Source organism: Pseudoliparis swirei, chromosome 7 (genome assembly GCF_029220125.1).
Source record: "Pseudoliparis swirei isolate HS2019 ecotype Mariana Trench chromosome 7, NWPU_hadal_v1, whole genome shotgun sequence".
Lineage (NCBI taxonomy): Eukaryota > Metazoa > Chordata > Actinopteri > Perciformes > Liparidae > Pseudoliparis > Pseudoliparis swirei.
Window position 1 is genome coordinate 7,888,206 of NC_079394.1, and position 18,661 is coordinate 7,906,866.

The window sequence follows — 18,661 nt, forward strand, 5'->3', positions numbered from 1 at the left end:
CAAACATGTCGTCAGGACTTTCCTTTGCTCTAGTAATACGTCACGAGCTGATCATGCACTGCTGAGAAACAGTGCTGCCTTCTCAGTTGCATTTGAAAGAACCGTTTGGGGACTGATTTTAATGTCTGTATTTTCATAAATCCTTGGCTTGTATTTCGTCACAGGAGCCGACCCTCTGTCTGGAGAACCTCCTCTTTCTTGCAAAGGTGCCAAATTAAACTGCTTAGCATGAAACACAATGTCCAGGCTTCAAGATCAAGCAACAAGCGCTCCACACAACACAATACGGCTTTGGGAAATGCCTTTTTTTTATTCATTTAGGATATACATCTTTTTAAATTATTTTCTTTCATCAGAACAAGAACGGTGATTGATGTACAAAAATATAAAGAGAATTATGAAGTGCCTCAATGCTAACATATACAACACAAACATATTTTACAGTAACAACACAAAGGTATTTCACATAAAACCACCAACGTATTAAACTTGACACCCACCAACTTGCTCTCGTCGTTCTCTGACATTTCACAGACCAGCTACACAAAGCCAAACTCTCCATCGTCGTTCCTGGAACTTTACAGTTTAAAAAGCCATCTTCAAAACTATTTCCTCACCTCATCTATTATGTTTGTTTTGAAAGAGCAGATTGTGTTGTTCTATTCCCGTCTGGCTCTTCGTACTCACTGTTCCCTCCTTGAAGCTGCGTGCCTCCACGTGGCCCCGAGCTCACCTGGGAGGGTTTTCAAACTATATCAAAAAATAACAAGGCCGCAAATTTAAAAACTCAACTGTAAGTCGGGGAACTTATTTGAAGTTAATCTGATACCGTTGACAATCGGAAGTAAAGTCAGACATTTCAATATTTGCCTTGTTCAATAATCTAAATAGAGACAAATAGAAGAAAAAAAGTCATTGAAATGCACAAGAAAAATCACTTTGACATCTTCAACAGGAAATGTGTGTTTTACAGCAACACGTCGTGCCTGTTGGTGGCTACAGGGTGGTTCAATGCCTTGGGGTCGACTCGGGTCAGACACTTTCCATGGCTGCAGTCCAGTCGATCCTCAAAGATGTTTCTTTTTCTTTTTATTAACGTACAGGTGTCTTGCAAAGCAAGTATAACCTTTCATGGAGTGGCAGTGCGTTGGGGTTGGTTTATGTTCTGATTTCCTTGCTAAAATATGTTTTCATTACTCCCAAAAAGTTTAAATACATGTTTTTGTTAATATCTGAAAACAAAATGAAACACCAGCGATTCGTAAATTCAATCCTCAAGCGATACTGAGTGTTTACTCCTGTGAGTGGAGATTTACAGTTCACTGCAATAGAAGGGCTTGTAAGTTAAATCACGAAGGAGTTCCTGAGCCGACTGTGACTGTTGGCGTCTGAGCTGATGTACTTAAAGTGAACTGACTTTAGTTTGCTAACATTTGAGCCGTTTAGAGTGTGTATCACTAAAGTAACAACATGATTCAAATGACTTCACGTGACTTTCATAATGTCAGACATTACAACGTTAGCTATTTTAGCATCATCAAAAACTGCATGAATACCAACAGTGAAAAACACCGACTTAAAAACAAAATCACCTATATTTACAAACGATTAAGAGTTTAATGTATCGTCTCCCCCTAAAACCACCATTCTGTGACACCAACGACTTCACGTTTAGATCGTTGATTTTCTTTTGATTGGACCGAGCTGCAGATTTGACCAAGCAAACACATTCCTTACGTTTTAATGGTGCAACATGAAGTAAAGCTAGAGTTTGAAACAAAAGAATAGTTACTTCATGCACAGACTGATGAATTTACGAACAGCTGGCGACACCTGTTCCAGAAGGGTTTGAGAGGCGGTTGAAATGCAGATTCCCCTCAGCACTAAATGATCCAGATAATTACAGTCGGAAATATTTCTTGTTTTTGTGTTTGGCTCTCATGCAGAAATGGACGAGTGAGTGACCACAGCATAAGTCCACTGCCGAGAGTTGAGCCAGAGAAGTGTTTCAAACTGTCAAACACTTCCCGTGATTGTCTCCGTTGTTTGGCGCGTGCTGGACGAGCCTCGTCATCTGACACCGACGCAGGTTCAAAACATGAAAAGTCATGAAAAAAGCAAAACCATACGATGATTCTTAAAGGCCCGGAAAACCTACACGCGTGTTCTCACTCGTCGTGTAACTAGAGACGACGTGTGATCCTGATGAAGCAGTTTAAACTCTTAATAAGCGAGGAGTTTTTTCTCTCCCAACCTGTTAACCAACACACCCTTCACTCTGACATTATCTCCACCACAGTATTCAAATGAAGTGTTCACAGAAACTAGGTGAAGCAGGTCTTCAAACCACGAGTACAGTGAGCCAAGACGGCCGAACATTTATTGTCGCAAAAGAACTTTAGATTTTAAACCAAGCGCTTTAAATATCTCCCCTTTTCAAATATTCTCAAGGCAATCCGTTGTTATTGCGCTGCGGTCCTTCTTTTCTTTAGACTTAGTCTGGAGACCGCAGCGGTGAATAAACAGGACGTCTTGCAACGTGCAGTTGAGTTTACTGAACTGCTCGATGCAACTAGACGAGCTGCTGTTTGAATGTGTGTTTATGAAACTGTACAACAACAGCAAGGGTTCTGTCCCAGTGTGAGGAGTTATTACAAAGTTATACACTATCTTTGGTCATATTTCTCATATGCAGTACTTCTGACCCCCCCCCCCCCTCCCCCTGCAATGTCAAGTCCACTAGGAGGACTGTGCTATATAGAAAACAAGTGCAATAGAGCCATATTAGAAAGCTTTGCATTGGTGTGACCGGGTTTGCGCAGACTCGGCTAAATTCCACCACACACGTCGTCTGGACTTCTCTCTATACACACACACACAGACGTCCACAGTCTGTCCCCTTCACTGAGGTCACAGTCCAACCTGAAAGAGCGAAGGCCACCAATTTGTCCGCTCTTGTATTAAATAAGACATTAACCATTGAAGTCCAGCTTTAAACTGCTAGAGAGCAGACTCCCACGTGAAAGACTGCATCAGTAGAAAGTCTCAAATACACTTCAGTGAAATGTCACGCAAGGGATCCCAGAGTTTCCTCCATGGCGAGTACAAAGTCGGGCTTCGGGTTTTACTTGACGTATTTCCTCTCCCAAGTTCCTAGTCCTCCAAAAGAAATAAGATGATCACCAGGTAGGCCTCTCCCAGTGCGGCGCGGGCTCTACAGGTCCTCCGTGTAGATGATACAGGGACTAAGATCCTCACTCGACTCCAGCTGCACCGTGGAGATGAACCAGCGGCGGGAGCCCGAGGCGTTGTAGTTGAGCGTGGTGCGGTACGAGTTCTTGGCGTGCTTTGGGTAGATGATGGTGGTGCTCTGGTAGCTGATGGGTTTCTGCCGCGGCTCCAGGTACACCTGGGACTTGTAGCTCCTCCACGTGCAGTTGCGCACCGCCACCACCGTCTCGCTGAAGGAAGTGGGCGTGGGAACAAGGGCGCAGTTCACCCGGTCCCGGTAGTGCTTGTCGGAGTCGTACTTGACCTCGGAGTTGCACCTGAAAAAAAGGAGAAGGTGAGAACTCTTTAGAAACCCTTAGAGGAGCGGTCACTAGGTGGCACTGCTGACAAGAGCATAGAAATCGGATATGTGAAGCCGTGCGGCGATCCTGTGCCTGTGTGACGTCGCCTTACTTGATTTCCTGCTCTGGTTTGGGGTTGACCTCGATGCTCTCTCCGAAGAACACGGGGTACATGCGGGTCTTTGGGTCCGTGCTGGAGGAGTTCAGCAGCAGGTAGGGCAGCTGTGCAGAGGAAACAAAGGAGGAGTCACAATCTCACAAAGACATGAACACATGAACTGATGAACTGATGGCAACCAGCCCGCCAACCAGTTCATTCAAGGAATTCCAGTAAAAAAAAAAGAAATTCCGTAATGGTCGGGGGTGTCAGCAGAGCCAGGAACCCAAATTAAAAACACTGACCGCCCCCACCCTCTCCAGGAAAACGCACTCCTCATGGGAACTCGCCTCGTCCGTGGCTCGACAACAACAACAACAACAGCTATTAGACAAGAAGCCCAGCAGTCGAGACACACTTCCATTTTATTTCAGAAAGTTACACCGTGTGGGTCCAACCGAGTGTTTGTGGTGAATACCTCTCTGGCTGGCTAGAGATGTGTGGTGACCATGGTGACACAACTTGTGTGTGTCCATAAGTGGTGTGTGAGTGGACTGAAAATAGGCTTGCAGACGTGGACTTAAAGTACTACAGTTTCCAGAACTGCAAGAACTAATAATAATGATATGAATCTCCAGAGCAGCTGGTAGTCTGAATAGTAGATGATACAGTAAAATAAATTACAATCAGATGAAATTTAAATATTCTCTTTTTGTTCTGCTAGGTCTCATAGGAACACGGTGTCCACTAGACAGTCTCTAAATATGTGGCTGTGCCTTTGTCATATTTCTTGATTCTTGTGTAAATATGTTATTTATGGTTTCAAATAATCAAACATTGCTTTTGGGCATGTTTCTCAGGTTCATCTCAACTTGATTCCTCCACCTGCTCCACCCATTACACATTACACACATGGAGATTTCTGGTGCATAAAATACTTTGGAAACCAAAATATGAAGTTATAGTTTCATCATAGTTTCATCATAGTTTCATAATCAATCAATCTGCTGATAATTTTCTCGATCAATCAATTATTTGTTTGGCCTATAAAATGTTTTTAAAATAATTGCGGAACACAATAAAATATTGCACAACGCATTCTCATTTAACCCTTGTGTTGCCTTCGGGTCATTTTGACCCGATTCAATATTTAACCCTCCTGTCGCCTTCGGGTCAATTTGACCCGATTCAATGTTTAATGTCGGTGTTCTTTCGGGAGTCAACAAACAAACATAAAGTACCTCACACTTAAACTTGGAAAACAATATTAATTCTAATAATTTTCTGGAGATTTTAATAGCTGGGGTCATATTGACCTCAAGGGTAAAATATGTTAGTAAATATAAAGGTGTCACACCCTGTTCTGTTTTCTCCTGTGTTCCATGTCTCCTATGCCTCCTGTGTCTTCTCTGTCTTAATTTGTCATTCCCTACACCTGCCCTCAGCCTCTCCTGATCGTGTCATTCCCTGCACCTGCCCTCAGCCACTCTTGTCTCGTTACTGTCTGATGTCGTACACCTGTTTCCCCCCCTATATATTGTGTCAGTCTTTCCCTTGTCTGCTGTAGGATTGTCGTCTCTGGTTCCTTGTCCTTTTCCCGTCGTCCTGTCCATATTCCTGATCTTGCCTGCTTCGAGCCTGTCCGCCTCGTCCTGTCCATGTTCCTGATCCTGCCTGCTTCGACCCTGCCTGCCTGTCTTCCTGCCCCTTTTGGACCTTGTTTATTTTCTAACTGTTTTGCCTCATTAAAAAGCGCCTTTTTGTTATTTACACTTCGTCCAGCCTGTCTCTCTGCGCCTGAGCCTCACCCCGACACAAGAACGTGACAAAAGGTAACAGGAGGGTGAAACATTGAATCGGGTCGAATTGACCCGAAGGCAACACAAGGGTTAAGAAGTTGAAACCGGTTTAGTTTTTGCATTTTAACCCTTTTAATTACCGATTACTTTAGCCTAATTTTCTTTCCATCGACTTATTGATAATTTGGAATTAAATTGGTTGAAGAGTAAATAGATGGATGACGCATAGATGAATAAATAATAAATACCTCCCTAATAAGCTCCAACAAACCAGTCCAGAGTGTCACAAACTCCCTCTAGAAATCAACTTAATTAAATAAATCAATTAACACAGAGCATTTGTCTGAACAGGGCAGAACACCAGATGGGATACAGATACTCCACCAACTGGACCAACCAGAGCTGCTTTAGTACTGACCCATGACCTCTGAGTGTCCCCTCTGGAGCCATAAGGGGACAGACAGAGCTGCACCAATCAGAATCACCGGTGTGTGTGCAATCCGAATCAAATGGCACCTCCACCACTACTCCGACACCTCTCACGTTACACAGGGGAGGCTGTCACATGCTGTGGTTTGGCCGCCGTTCAGCACACATGACGAGCAGGCCAAGGGCACGGCGGGTGGCTGCGTGGAGCTCGTCTTACCTCCGGCCCGCGATCATCACCGCACACTCTCCCAACGGAGGAGCTGAACTTCTGCACAGCTGCTAGATAAAAAAACAAAATGGAGGAGAAAAAAAGGATTCGCCCACGGGGCGGTTCACTTTCTGCTGCTACTTCATGATCTAAAAACACTGTCCGAGCATGTGATGCTCTCGATGTGTCCGCTGCTCCGGCACGGAGAGCAGCCCAGGTATTTGTCCACGGTGTGTTCTGGCACAACTTCTGCAACGCAAACACGTCGTGGATGGAGGAGGGTAGGTCACCTCCAGGCGGCGGGTTCCCCCCGTTTGCTCACAGAGCACAAACCCCTCTGGAAGCACGTTTATGGCCAGGAAAAATGAGTCCGCAGCAGAGCAACCCGCACAATGCACAATGCAGAGCTGCTGAGAGGGAACGCCAACCCACACACACACTTGTGAACGGACTTTGCATCCTGGTGTTCGCAAACAACGTTAATGCAAGAGCATCAGCATCACACAGGGAGGCAGATTTTTTTTATTTAAGTCCTGAGATCCCGTCTCCTGGATTGTGTAATCCACCGACACTTGACCGGGTTTCCTTGAACAGGACGTGTTTCTTTCACAGCGCTGAAACACCCACGATTAGACGACCACACTGACAGTGTTAATGCATCTAGTGTCTTATTAATGAATTCATACATGTATTAAAAGACATGCAGGTATATAACTATATTATCTCACATCTGCATACATTTGGCTCCGGCTTAACAGACAGGCTGTCTGCGTTACTGCACGTTTAATTTAGAAGCGAGAGGTCATCCAACACTTATGCAATGGCCTGCAGTCGCTCTAACAAGCCTCTGCACCCCAGAATAGAAGCAGAGGATTCTTCCTCGGTGGCACACAAAAACAACTCATAAATAGATGTGCAAGGAAGAAAGAAATCAAGTACATGTATGCCTCCTCTCGTCCTGCTAACAGACATATATCCGTAAAAATCTCAAATATCTGTGGGAGAGTGTTGATTCTTCCCACATACGATAGGACTCGGATCGAAAGCGGGAGCAGCCCCCATCAGGACTGATCTTTAAAAAGGGAAACCACAAAGCAGAGGAGACCTACTAATCTGGAGCTCCAGAGGATTAGAGGATCCCTCTCTGTTTCAGGCTTCAGCAAACCAATGTCACGCAACTCCCAGGATGCAGCGCTGCATTTCTGAGGCCTCCCTCAGACGCTTTAGAAGCCACCCCGACCTGTGCAGACATGTTCTGAAGACTGTTGTAACCCGGGAGTGAGCTGGAAATGATTTTCAATCCAATCAGCCTCATCATGCGTGACACAGATCGCTGAGAGTCAATGAAATGCCTTTAGCAATTATCAGAAATATTAGTTTCCATGATAGATCATCATCTGTCCTCATCTGATGGAGCAACATTACCCGAGGGTGAACTAACTGGGTTACTTGTTAATTTAAAATGTCGTAAAGTACAGTTGTTGCACATATTGCTGAAAATATCACGCAATTTCAACTATGTTCCTATTGGCCCCGAGTTATTGGGATTTTCTCAGGAAACAATTCAAGAAATGTAATAAAGTTATTAAAATGTGTCTATCTAATGTAGCACTCGGTGATGTGAAATGTGCGGAGACTGAGGAAGACGTCGAACAGTTATTATGAACACTTTTCATTGACGATCGCTGGCCTCAACAGGCTCCTGTTACCACTTTGGTTCAACTCACCACATCCACAGACGTGAGATGAACATTAAATCATCTGGAGGGACTCGAGCTTCCAGCGCTGTATCGTTTCATTCATTTGAGACTCGGATGGAACAGTATTCTCTCCGTTTACAACGACTTTAACTTCAGTTCTTCATTTAGGTGTTGATGTTCTCCTGATAATAACAGTACTAATAAACATGGACACACGTTAGACAACTTTCAAACTTCTGTAAGAGAACCATAATTAAGAAATACATAACCGGAAGGTTCCCATGCTTAAGATGGCAATCTGACATAGAGGTTGGCACCTTGGCGGTTGTTGACGAACCAGAGATTATAAACAAGAAAAGTGATGATGATTATCCAGGTAGGACTGTACACACTATTGAAATATACGTCTTGGTTAAATAGCTCACCAGCCAAAAACAGATGCAACATGTAAAGGATTGCAAATGGATATCACTTCACTTTCAAGGGTCACAGGTCAAAATATTTGGGAATGGGAAGTACCAATCTCGGCAATTTGCCTTTCAATTAATTTAAAGTGGTTTCCACAGAGGACACAGCCCTGCTGCTGGTGAAGGTTTTAAAGAGCTTGACGTCTGTCTAAGTATGTGTTTCATTTCTGCTCTCTATCAACATGGCGGACATGACAGACCGTGAAGAAGAAGCCTGACACAAACTTTCTCGTGTCAGTGCTCCATGTAAATCCACTACAGGTCATTACCATTGTAAGAGTGTTATAGTCGTGTCATATAGGTGAGACAGAAACCCCGATCACACTAGTCACACTCATAGTGTACACACCTTGACTCAGAGTGAATCACCTGGTGTCATAGAGCTTCCTGTCATCTTGCATGGGCCCCTGGGAGTCCCTGGACCTCAGTTTGGAAACCCAAGTGGGCCTTATTAACTCACTGAACCGTATGACTCCATTTAGTTAGAACCCAGCTGATGCACCAGAGAGAGAGAGAGAGAGAGAGAGAGAGAGAGAGAGAGCTTCCAGATGTTGTGCGAGTAGGACTATGAAACATTAAACATTAAAACGATCTCCGATGTTCAGTTTATATAACATTAGCATAATTGTTGTGTCTTAGGACTTTTTAAAAAGTATTCATCATAAAGTGAATGACTGCAATAGACCCGAGTAACTGCTTTTCATATTACACAATAGTTCCAAAGCATGAAGTAAATACAGCGATATGTTTCTTACCAGTTTGCCTTCTCTACTCTCCTTCTTATAATATCCATGATGGCTTTCGACGGGCGTCGTGCAGCTGCCGGAGCCCGACACCACCAGACCCGGGGAGATCGAGCAGAAGGGCGGACTGGGACTGGGGGGCAACCCCGAATCCGGACTGTCGAGCAGCCCTTCCCGGTTCTTTCCTTTTAGGCTATCATCCATCGCTTGTAAATGTAGATGCCCCACCATTTCTGGGTCCACTCAGGTAAAAAAAAAAACACTCCAGACGAAGTGGCGCTGACAAGTTGCGCGCTCCTCCTGCGTCGAAAGAAACAATCCTGGGCGACTTCTCTCAAGACGACTTCTGCAAGCAGAGAAGATGGGATTCTTTTTGTGTGTAGGGAATATGCATTTAATCATTGCCCATACTTTGTAGACTTCACAGAGCAATCAATAATTCAGCTTGTAGGCTATGTCTCCTGGAAATACAGTACCTGCGCGTCGTGAAGTATCCACCTTTAATTCCGGAATATCTTCCAAACAAATAGGCTTGAAAAATCAACCACGATCGTGAACAAAACTTGACACCAAAGTTTATCGAAGTGAAATATGAACTATTCTTAATTAAAAAAGACTAACTAAACTAAAACGCAGTAAAAGTCCCATAACAACAATAAAGCCGACGGTCCGTCTGGTACCGATCAGGATGAGAGCTCCTCTGCTCTGCTCTGACTGTGTGGCTGTGTGTGCGTGTGACTGTGTGTGTGTGTGTGTGTGTGTGTGTGTGTGTGTGTGCGCGCTCTCCAGTGGAGAGCTCCTTCTTAATGATCCTGCCAGGCTTTTTCTGTGCACCTGGATCCAGTCCAGCCCTCATGAGCTAGAGTCTCGATCACTTCCACGCACAACCGGCAGGGGCGAGCGCGTCCTCCTCGTTCCGGTTGTTTGGTAAAGTTTCACGTTTATGATCGACTTAAGTTCCTTTGAGCAAGTTACCCACATCCATAGTGATGTTGGTTTGATTATAATTAGCATTTATAATTAGTATTAGTAATAAGTTATTTGTTAATGTATATTTAAGCAATATATATATATATATATATATATATACACATATATATACTAACATATATATATACATATATATATATATATTGTAAAGCCCAAAATCACAAATTACAAAAATGTTCATTACAAAACATTTTTGTAATTTGTGATTTCGGGTTGTACAATATAGATTGAATACCTGTGGAAATAACGATTTGCATGTTCTCGTGTTATAAGTCTTTTTTGTGTACTTTTATTATATAAAAAAGTATTTAAGTATCTAAAAAGTATCGGTACATTTGTACTTTTGTACTATTTATCACAAGTATTCAACAAACTAAAGGTCGCATGAATAATGCCTCGTAAACTGAGAATGAAATGGAGGTTCGTCTGCGGCCGCAGGGGGCGGAGCTCCAGAGAAGACGCTCCGCACCCCGGAAATGATATACCTTATAAATATTTGCTTCAAGCACCACGTGAATGTGGTTAGAATAAGCTATGTTTGTACCTGGACATAGTAAAACAACAACAAATTGCACTTTTCGTAAACCACCGTGCGAACACGCTAAGTGACCCGCCCACGTGACCTGTAGGAGCGCGCGCGGCCTGGCTAACGTGCTAAGCCTAAACGTCATACGCTTCCTTCAGCGGTGGCTTCTGCAACGAGGAACTTCTATTTCTGTGATGTGTGTGAGGACTTTCTGCTGCTGAGAGTCGACTGGTTACATTGTGCCATTGAGAGGAAACAGGAGCAGCGAGTGGATGACTTCACGGTGCCGTCCACTGCGTCCAGACAGGTGGGTCCAACTCCAACCACGCACTGCTCAACTCCCCACGTGAGACCAACTGCGCGTGCGCGCTGCACGGCTTGAAAAAGACATGCATACAAACAGTGTGCGGTCTCCCCTTTGATGTCATGTGTTAGTGGCGACAGCCGGTGTGGAGTTTACATCATGTTTGTATGTCCACGTTGTCTTCTTTGTTGATGTTTAATTATACTGGTACCTCTCAAAGAAGCTTCCTGCCTCTTTGAGTCAGCATGCTTTATTGATTGTCGATCAATTTAGTTTAATTCCATGAGGTTTGTCTCTTTTCTGGTTAATTTGAACGCTGTTGTACATTTATATAATTGATAATCAGTTGATAATCTGTTCGTTTGAGCCAACGTGGTCTTGTTGATTATGATGTTCCACTTGTGTGTACGTTGAGAAATGCGTTGCCTCAAGACTTCTTTAATTTATCAGAAGGGCCTATATCTGCCCCCACGAAATGTAATAGTACATTTTAACTGACTTACTTAAGTATATTTATACACTCTTTCGTCCACTGCATGTCACGTTGAGGTGAGACATATTTCTAAGACAGACATGGCACACATTAATAAAAAGGATAATTTGATAAACCGATACAAAAATCCCAAAGAAAAGCTCGACAAATATACAAAATTGTATCTGTATATTAGTCTGTGTGTTAACACATATATTATTTTTAATTATATACTTTTTTAATTATGCCTCAAGCTAATTCATTGACTATAAAAGTATTACAAATAAAATGGGTCTCTGCATTGAGTAAAACCTGAGTATAACCTCATTTAATCTGGACTATTATCCAAATAAAGTTGTCTAAAAGGTTAAACTTTTTTTAGATGTAATCCTACTGTGAGAAAAAAAAACTAATTCCAATTTGTGTACAGTTTCAGTCATTTCAGTCAGCTGTCTTTGTAGCAGTTTGTTTCAGTCAGTAAAAGGATTACTCCAGTTATTTTTCATAATGCCTGTGTGTATTTGTGTCTTTGTGTGTCTGTACCCATCCTGCCTGGTGTATTTCAGGACAGGGTGGAGATGGGTGGGAACGCTGTGCAACCACCAGTTACTAAATGAGTGCATAGAGGTGCACACACGCACACACAGACTCGCACACAGAGCAGACAAAGCAGACCTGAGTGAACAAATGAGCAGACAGCAGTCATCACAGCGTGCAGCGGAGGAAGAATATAATCCTTGTTGACGGTTCCCTCTCCATATCATCTGAGCTCTCTGTGCATACGGTTACTCTTACCAACAGCAGCGCTGCCAAAAAGGAAATCAGAGCATAAATAAGAGCCGATGCAAAGCTGCACAGAGCTCAGTGTGTGTCTTAAGTGGTTGATTGTATCGTTGATGGTCCACCAGCTCTCCATGGTGATTACCACAGATTGTCAGGAAATCATGCATGATGTTTTTTCTTCAGTTCTTAGTTCTCATAAAAACTAAGACAACTCTGTTTGCCTTTGTTGTCTGGAAGATACACTTAATGCCATGGCTGTTAAACTTGTGCAGCTGTAATCTTGTTTGCTAAGAAACTATTATTCCTCCCCTGTGTTATCGTGCTGACCGCAGCAGGAAGCCGTGGAGCGGCGCTGGGAGTTTTACTGGCGTTCTCCGTGTCAGGTGTGTTTTTGTGTCATCATGTTGATCCTCGGGCATTTAAGGGATTAGTTCTGAGATCTGGTACAGATTAGCCATAAAAGGCTGGGGCACAGATGATGAGCGTGTGGGCACGTCTGTGAGGATGCCAACGGGAACCATTGCTCAACTGCAGCCTGAAAATGACCAGAATGACCATGCTGACAATGTAATTTGGTTGGTGTGGTCACACGTCTCGGATGCTGTACATGTACACGTCAGAGGGCCGGTTCACTTCACTGAAATTCCATTAAACTCCATTGTATAGGGGTTCAGGCGTAGGCTACATTTCTGAGATGGATATCTCGAAATGTGGACAAAACTGAGATATATGATTTGAATGTCTTGTTTGGGAACAATCTGTTCTGTTGTTATTATGATGACACTACTGTTTATTAATGGCAGAAAACAGCCTACCTTCTCACAAAAGGTCCCATTGTAACCTCCATGTTTATTCAAAGCATCTGCTGGACACATGTTGGTTTTCAAAACAATGTCTCTTTCATGTGTTCACATTTCCACATCTGACAACCTAAATTTCACAGCTAGAAAGACAACTTTCAAAAGATGAATATGGAATGTTATTTTTGTGTCTGATGTGCATGCGTCAATGTTCATCACCTCGGTTTCACTCAATTAGCAATAGAGTCAATTTAAATGAAAGTCATATTTTGGCCATGGCCACCGAATGTGTTCTCCATGTGCTCTTATCCGTCCCAGGGCCAGGAAAATTAATTATTCTTTCAAAACATGTTTTACCCTCCTCACTCATTCGGTAAAGTCGCTTTGACACTGCATGTCAGATCTATGACCTTTCGATTATGGATCGTAAATCCAGGATATTATGGAACGGACACATTCAGCATTTGGCCAAGCGGCCGTCCACATTATGTGGGAGTTGATTGAAGAGCTCTGCAATCAGGATTCTGTTCCTGAGAGCTTTGAGATCTCAGGAGGCTTTGAGGCACAGACACACACACACACACACACACACAAACAGACGGAATGAAGTCCGCCCATAATTTTCCCCGCAAGTCTGTGTTTTCAGTGCGAGATGCACATTTTCCCAAGGTGTGCAGTGTGCTGTGCACGTTGGCGTGCATGTGCCGTCTGGAAAAGATCTCAATGTAAACAAACCACAGAGAGGCCAGCCCTGGCAGGGAGGTTGTTTTGAGCCGACGGGGACGTCACTGTGGTTTCCACACACAGCGCTCTTCTTCAGACGCCCGGCCATGAGTCGTCTCCATCTCGCAGATAGGTGACCGTTCTCCAGTTTGCTTTCCACACAATGTACACATTAACACTGGCCGCTTGTTCGGCACGCTCACGTGACCCGCGCACCTCTGCTCTGTTCTTCTTGGCCCGCTTTGAAAAGAGTTCTGAACACGCTTTGACTTGTTGATGGATGAGCGGGGCAGATTCTAACGAAGCCATCCAGAGCGCCGAGTGCCATCCATAATGCACCTCACTTCTCTGGAGACTGGCTGCATCTGGTTTTAATGTGTTGAGACCCATTTCTGGATGAAGAAGACAGTCCTCACCCATCAACTCCCTCTCTATCACCACCAAGGCTTCTCATTCATGTGTATATGTTTATGTATATATATATATATATAGGTATATGTATATGGTTCTCTAAAATAAGTATTTTCATGAAAGCATAGGTTAGGGCACTTATAAGCTTGATAGCTTCAGCCTTGACCCTTTCGGTCGGCCACTTTCTTCTTTTATTGAAATTTTGATTTTTGTAAAGTATTGCTGATCGAAATAAAATAAACTAAACTAAACTAAATTCTCTCCCCTCCCTACCGATCTCTTTTTCTATCGAGACAAATGGTCCAATGCTGCTACCAATCACAGCCCCACCAGGCCCTGTGGGACCAGAAAACAACTCTTAATGGAGACCTATAAACTGACTTCCTAGGTTGTAATGATGATTTTACTCTTGTCATGTTTGCAAACTATATTGAGTCCCCTGTGAGCATTCTCATTAGATTACCTTATTTACTTGGGTCAAGCCTAACATTGCATTCAGAGTGATATGTAGCTGTCGCTCAGGGGGGGAAAGTGAATTCTACTTTTAATCACAGGTTGACGGTTGAGTCCACGGCTCTTCCTGTCAGTACGTCCATGTCCGTTATCAAAGTGTCCTTAAGGGAAACACTGGACTCCAAAGGGCTTCCTAGTAGAACACTCAAAGGAAAGTGTAGGATATTTAAATACAATTATTATTGTCTTAAAATCAAGGCTTCAAACTTCACAGAAAACCAGGGAAAAGGGACATTTGCTTTGCTCTCTGTTTGGTAGTGCTATATTTCAGTTGAATTTGCACCAGTTTACATCAATGGCACATGTTTGCTGCATGTCAGTAAGCGTGAGCGTCTCGGGGTGACAACTTTGTCGTTGTTTAGATCCTTGCCACTGATCAGTGGGCGTGCATCCTCGGTGCAGCGTGCGCACTCTGTGACCTCCTTCTTGAGATCTCCCCGGGGCTCCACAGCTGTTGGCCTCGCATGCTAGCAGCTCATCCACCCTCGGCTGTAATCAGTGATTCACCTGCACGCCGCTTCCTCTGACATCTCTGCTTCCTCGCAGCTTTGTGTGAACAGTCAATGCAGTCGGTAAACACCAGGATGGGTCTTGTTTAATGTGTAACAGCCGTTTACGTCTCTGACTGTATTAACTGACATGCTAGGTGAGGCAGAGGTAACGTGTGGAGCTATATGTACATGTACAGGACTGTCTCAGAAAATTAGAATATTGTGATAAAGTTCTTTATTTTCTGTAATGCAATTAAAAAAACAAATGTCATGCATTCTGGATTCATTACAAATCAACTGAAATATTGCAAGCCTTTTATTCTTTTAATATTGCTGATTATGGCTTACAGCTTAAGAAAACTCTAAAATCCTATCTCATAAAATTTTAATATTTCCTCAGACCAAGTAAAAAAAGATTTATAACAGCTGAGTGTTTGTCAAGGCTCAGGAAACCCTTGCAGGTGTTTCGAGTTAATTAGACAATTCAAGTGATTTGTTTAATACCCTACTAGTATACTTTTTCATGATATTCTAATATTTAGAGATAGGATATTTGAGTTTTCTTAAGCTGTAAGCCATAATCAGCAATATTAAAAGAATAAAAGGCTTGCAATATTTCAGTTGATTTGTAATGAATCCAGAATGCATGACATTTTTGTTTTTTTAATTGCATTACAGAAAATAAAGAACTTCATCACAATATTCTAATTTTCTGAGACAGTCCTGTATATGAATCAATATTCTGCTTAGGTAAATATGCAGAGGCCATGTAAAAGCACAAAGTCATAAAATAAAAAAGTACTTTGTGTGCAGACGGTCAATAGAGTCGCTGATTTTAATGCGCGTGACTCACTGTCGAAGTCTCACTGTCACTCGTTCAGACACATACCAGGGAGTGGAAGTGTGAACAGCATCCACCCTGAGAGAAATTACATGTGCATGACAATCTGTGCTTTGTGCCAGTTTGTCGATTATCTATTGACAAGGTGTACCGTAGTCACGGGGGGAGCTAGGCTCAGCAGGGGAGCGAACACAGCCATGCGAGTGAGCCGAGGAAGACGAGAAAGTTCACAGTAAGGGTAGAGGAGTAAGAGATAAGATCTGTTTATGTTTCTGGTCCCATTCATCACCATCGAGAGGCATCCATCTCGACGCTTCCAGAGAAAAGGCCCTGCCCTTTGCCCCGCTCTCTGTTTCTCTAAGGCATAAACAAGTCCCGCTCTCGGGTCCTGACAGCAGCCCTTCCTGTTTGCTCAGCGTGTTTGCTCAGGGGTTTGGGTTCGAGCGTCAGCCTGTGCGCAGGGACTTCTAAGGCACAGCATTAAATGCCACCATTTGAGATGTCAAAATGACAGCAGCTTACCACAGGAACTTAATATATATTACCCTGCAATCAGACCAAAGATATGTTGTCGGTTGTAGAAAGAAGAACAAACAAGCGGTGACTTCCTCTTCAGTGTCAGAGGGATTTATTCTTGACAATATTCTTTTACCATGGAACTGCCTCCCTGCCCCGGGGCGTACTTTAATCTCCCGCTGGGTGATACAGCGAGCTTCCATCTCCAAGTGATTTGTGCTTCACTTAAAGTTCACAAATTCTGTCAGATTAAGAGCCGCTCTAATGCGCTGCCATTGGGGAAGGTTGTGTTTCCCATGGTGCTTTGTGTTTGCCTTCTTGCCTGCAGGGATATAATGACAAGTGTAGACCACCCATGTCTGCTCTGGCCTGAATGTTATTAAAGGAATTCCCCCAGTTTCTCCGTCTCTCTCTCTCTCTCTCTCTCGCTCTCGCTCTCGCTCTCTCTCTCGCTCTGTGTGTGTGTGTGTGAAAACTGAAAACCCATAAGCTGTAGTTTGCATTCTTAAGCCAATGTGATGAACCCTTATTTTGAAAGGCTCACAGAAAGACTTAAAGTGCTTACACTGTAATAACTGATCATTTTCTTTTTCATTACATGAAACTAACTAACAATAATATTTATTCAAAAGAATAAATATTATTTTTTAATATTAATGCTTCTGAATCACTTGACTGGTAGTGTTGATGGCAAACAGTATTCTTTGCTTTTGCAAAAGTATTTTTAATCTTCTTAAAATGTTTGATTAGATAAGCGGAGACCGTTCTATAAAAGGTCCTAATTTGTATTTTTTAAGAACAGTATAGTGTGTTAAAATGTCTATATATCACACTTCATTCGGAGTATGACCTGTTTATTAATGCAAATCTATAAATAAAACATATAATGGCATAATTCAACTTGATATATAAATAAAAGATCTGCAGTTTCTCATTTAGTCTTTAACTTTAAGCATTGAGGCTTTACAATCTGAGGGAAATGTGTGATTTTGGGCAAGAAAACTCAAATTGAATTGAAAGAAGATTTAACAGAATTGTCTTATATGGGCCATGTAAGACAATTAGGAAAGCTGCTGCTGGCTTGAAATGGAATAGCTAAAACAATATGATCTGTGCATTCAGAGTTTTGCCAATCTCTTCTCTCTCACTAGGTACAATTTTACATGCAGGATCATAAATCTATAATCATGCTCAATGCCTGTCAAGAACAATCAACATTATCATGTCCCCTCATTCCATTCTCTCTCTCTTTCTCTGCAGAGTGTTGTAAGATAATACGAAGCACCAGTCAGAGGAGGTGCTGGGGGAACCGGAGGCAGTTTCCAGGAGCTTCCCATTCCCCAGAGGTCAGAGGATCTGTGATGGAGGACAGTCTGCACCCTGGCGACCAGGTTCTCCCGGGCTCGGCTGATTTCCAGAGGTACAAACTGCTGTCCATGCGTTTCTTTCTGCAGTGTCAACGCCGTACATGTGTTTCCAAGACTTTTGTTTGGGGGAGGTTTACTCCTGATCGTACATAAAAATACTCACGAAGCTGGATTTATGGGAAATGTAGTCTTAATAATAATAAAAAGCACTAGCATGCATTGCCGATGCAACCAGAGAAAAATATGAATAGCCATGGTGCTAATAAGACTTTTGTATATTTCCCACCACAAAAAGTGAGGGGCATTCAGATTTCAGTTAATCATTCAGTTCATGTTAATGTCAAGTTGCCACAACTGCTTTCTCACACTTCTATCTCAGATTCTTTCTTCATCGTCCATAGTCGGTCACCCTGTCATTCACTTGATCACACACTTTATGTCTGTCTGTTACGCCCACACATAGTTTTCCTTCAGTCTGATATTATCTTCAAAGTCTTTGCAGTAATAAGTGTTATTACTTTAACTTAAGAAGTTAACTATGTATTTCAAGTATAGTGGCCTACTTTGCTATATTTACGGTGGCATCGGTTTCAGAATAAAACTATAAAAAAAGGAAAATAAAAAAATATATATATAATTTTTTGTGCATGAATGAAATGGAAGAATGGAGATACATTTTTTAAAAAACATTTTTAGAATTATTGCACATAAGTAATATGTGAACTGGTTATTCTGGGACCGAGAGGCCAAGTCGACTGGTTTTATTATCCCTTTAAGTGGTAGATTGTTTAGGACTTCACAATGCCGCTCCCCAGATGAGAACGTCAACTTCCACTTTGTTGCCTAGCAACATCTTCTTTGCTGTCATACGTGCGCATTGGTGGCTGTAGTCGGTGTAGAGTTTGTATT

The 18,661-nt window shown here is 42.8% G+C and overlaps 1 protein-coding gene and 1 long non-coding RNA gene across 3 annotated transcripts in view; one reads left to right on the plus strand and one right to left on the minus strand.

Moving 5' to 3' along the window:
• Window positions 1-284: 284 nt before the first annotated feature.
• On the minus strand, window positions 285-9,778 carry rflna (refilin A). Of its 2 annotated transcripts, XM_056418434.1 has the most exons (4): window positions 9,492-9,778; window positions 9,028-9,361; window positions 3,685-3,794; window positions 285-3,548 (listed from the first exon to the last, which is right to left on the minus strand). In XM_056418434.1, the coding sequence occupies exons 2-4, from the start codon at window positions 9,244-9,246 to the stop codon at window positions 3,215-3,217; spliced, it is 663 nt and encodes a 220-aa protein (XP_056274409.1). In that variant the 5' UTR covers window positions 9,247-9,361; window positions 9,492-9,778; the 3' UTR covers window positions 285-3,214. The 2 variants fall into 2 exon arrangements, with proteins under 2 accessions (XP_056274409.1, XP_056274410.1); XM_056418435.1 differs by lacking the exons at window positions 9,028-9,361; window positions 9,492-9,778 and adding an exon at window positions 5,887-8,999.
• A 950-nt stretch (window positions 9,779-10,728) lies between these two features.
• Window positions 10,729-18,661, plus strand: part of LOC130196612 (uncharacterized) — a 44,532-nt gene continuing 36,599 nt past the window's right edge. Inside the window, exons 1-2 of the long non-coding RNA XR_008832275.1 lie at window positions 10,729-10,838; window positions 17,646-17,805. This is a non-coding gene — a long non-coding RNA (uncharacterized LOC130196612). The remainder of the gene's footprint in view (window positions 10,839-17,645; window positions 17,806-18,661) is intronic.

Bases quoted from the DNA above. Each gene is read 5' to 3' on its own strand.
- rflna (XM_056418434.1), bottom strand. From the start codon at position 9,246: ATGGTGGGGCATCTACATTTACAAGCGATGGATGATAGCCTAAAAGGA. The intron at 3,795-9,027 runs GTAAGAAACATA...TCCTCTGCACAG, and splicing joins AGAGTAGAGAAGGCAAACTG to CTGCCCTACCTGCTGCTGAA. The intron at 3,549-3,684 runs GTAAGGCGACGT...CCTTTTTTTCAG, and splicing joins AAACCAGAGCAGGAAATCAA to GTGCAACTCCGAGGTCAAGT.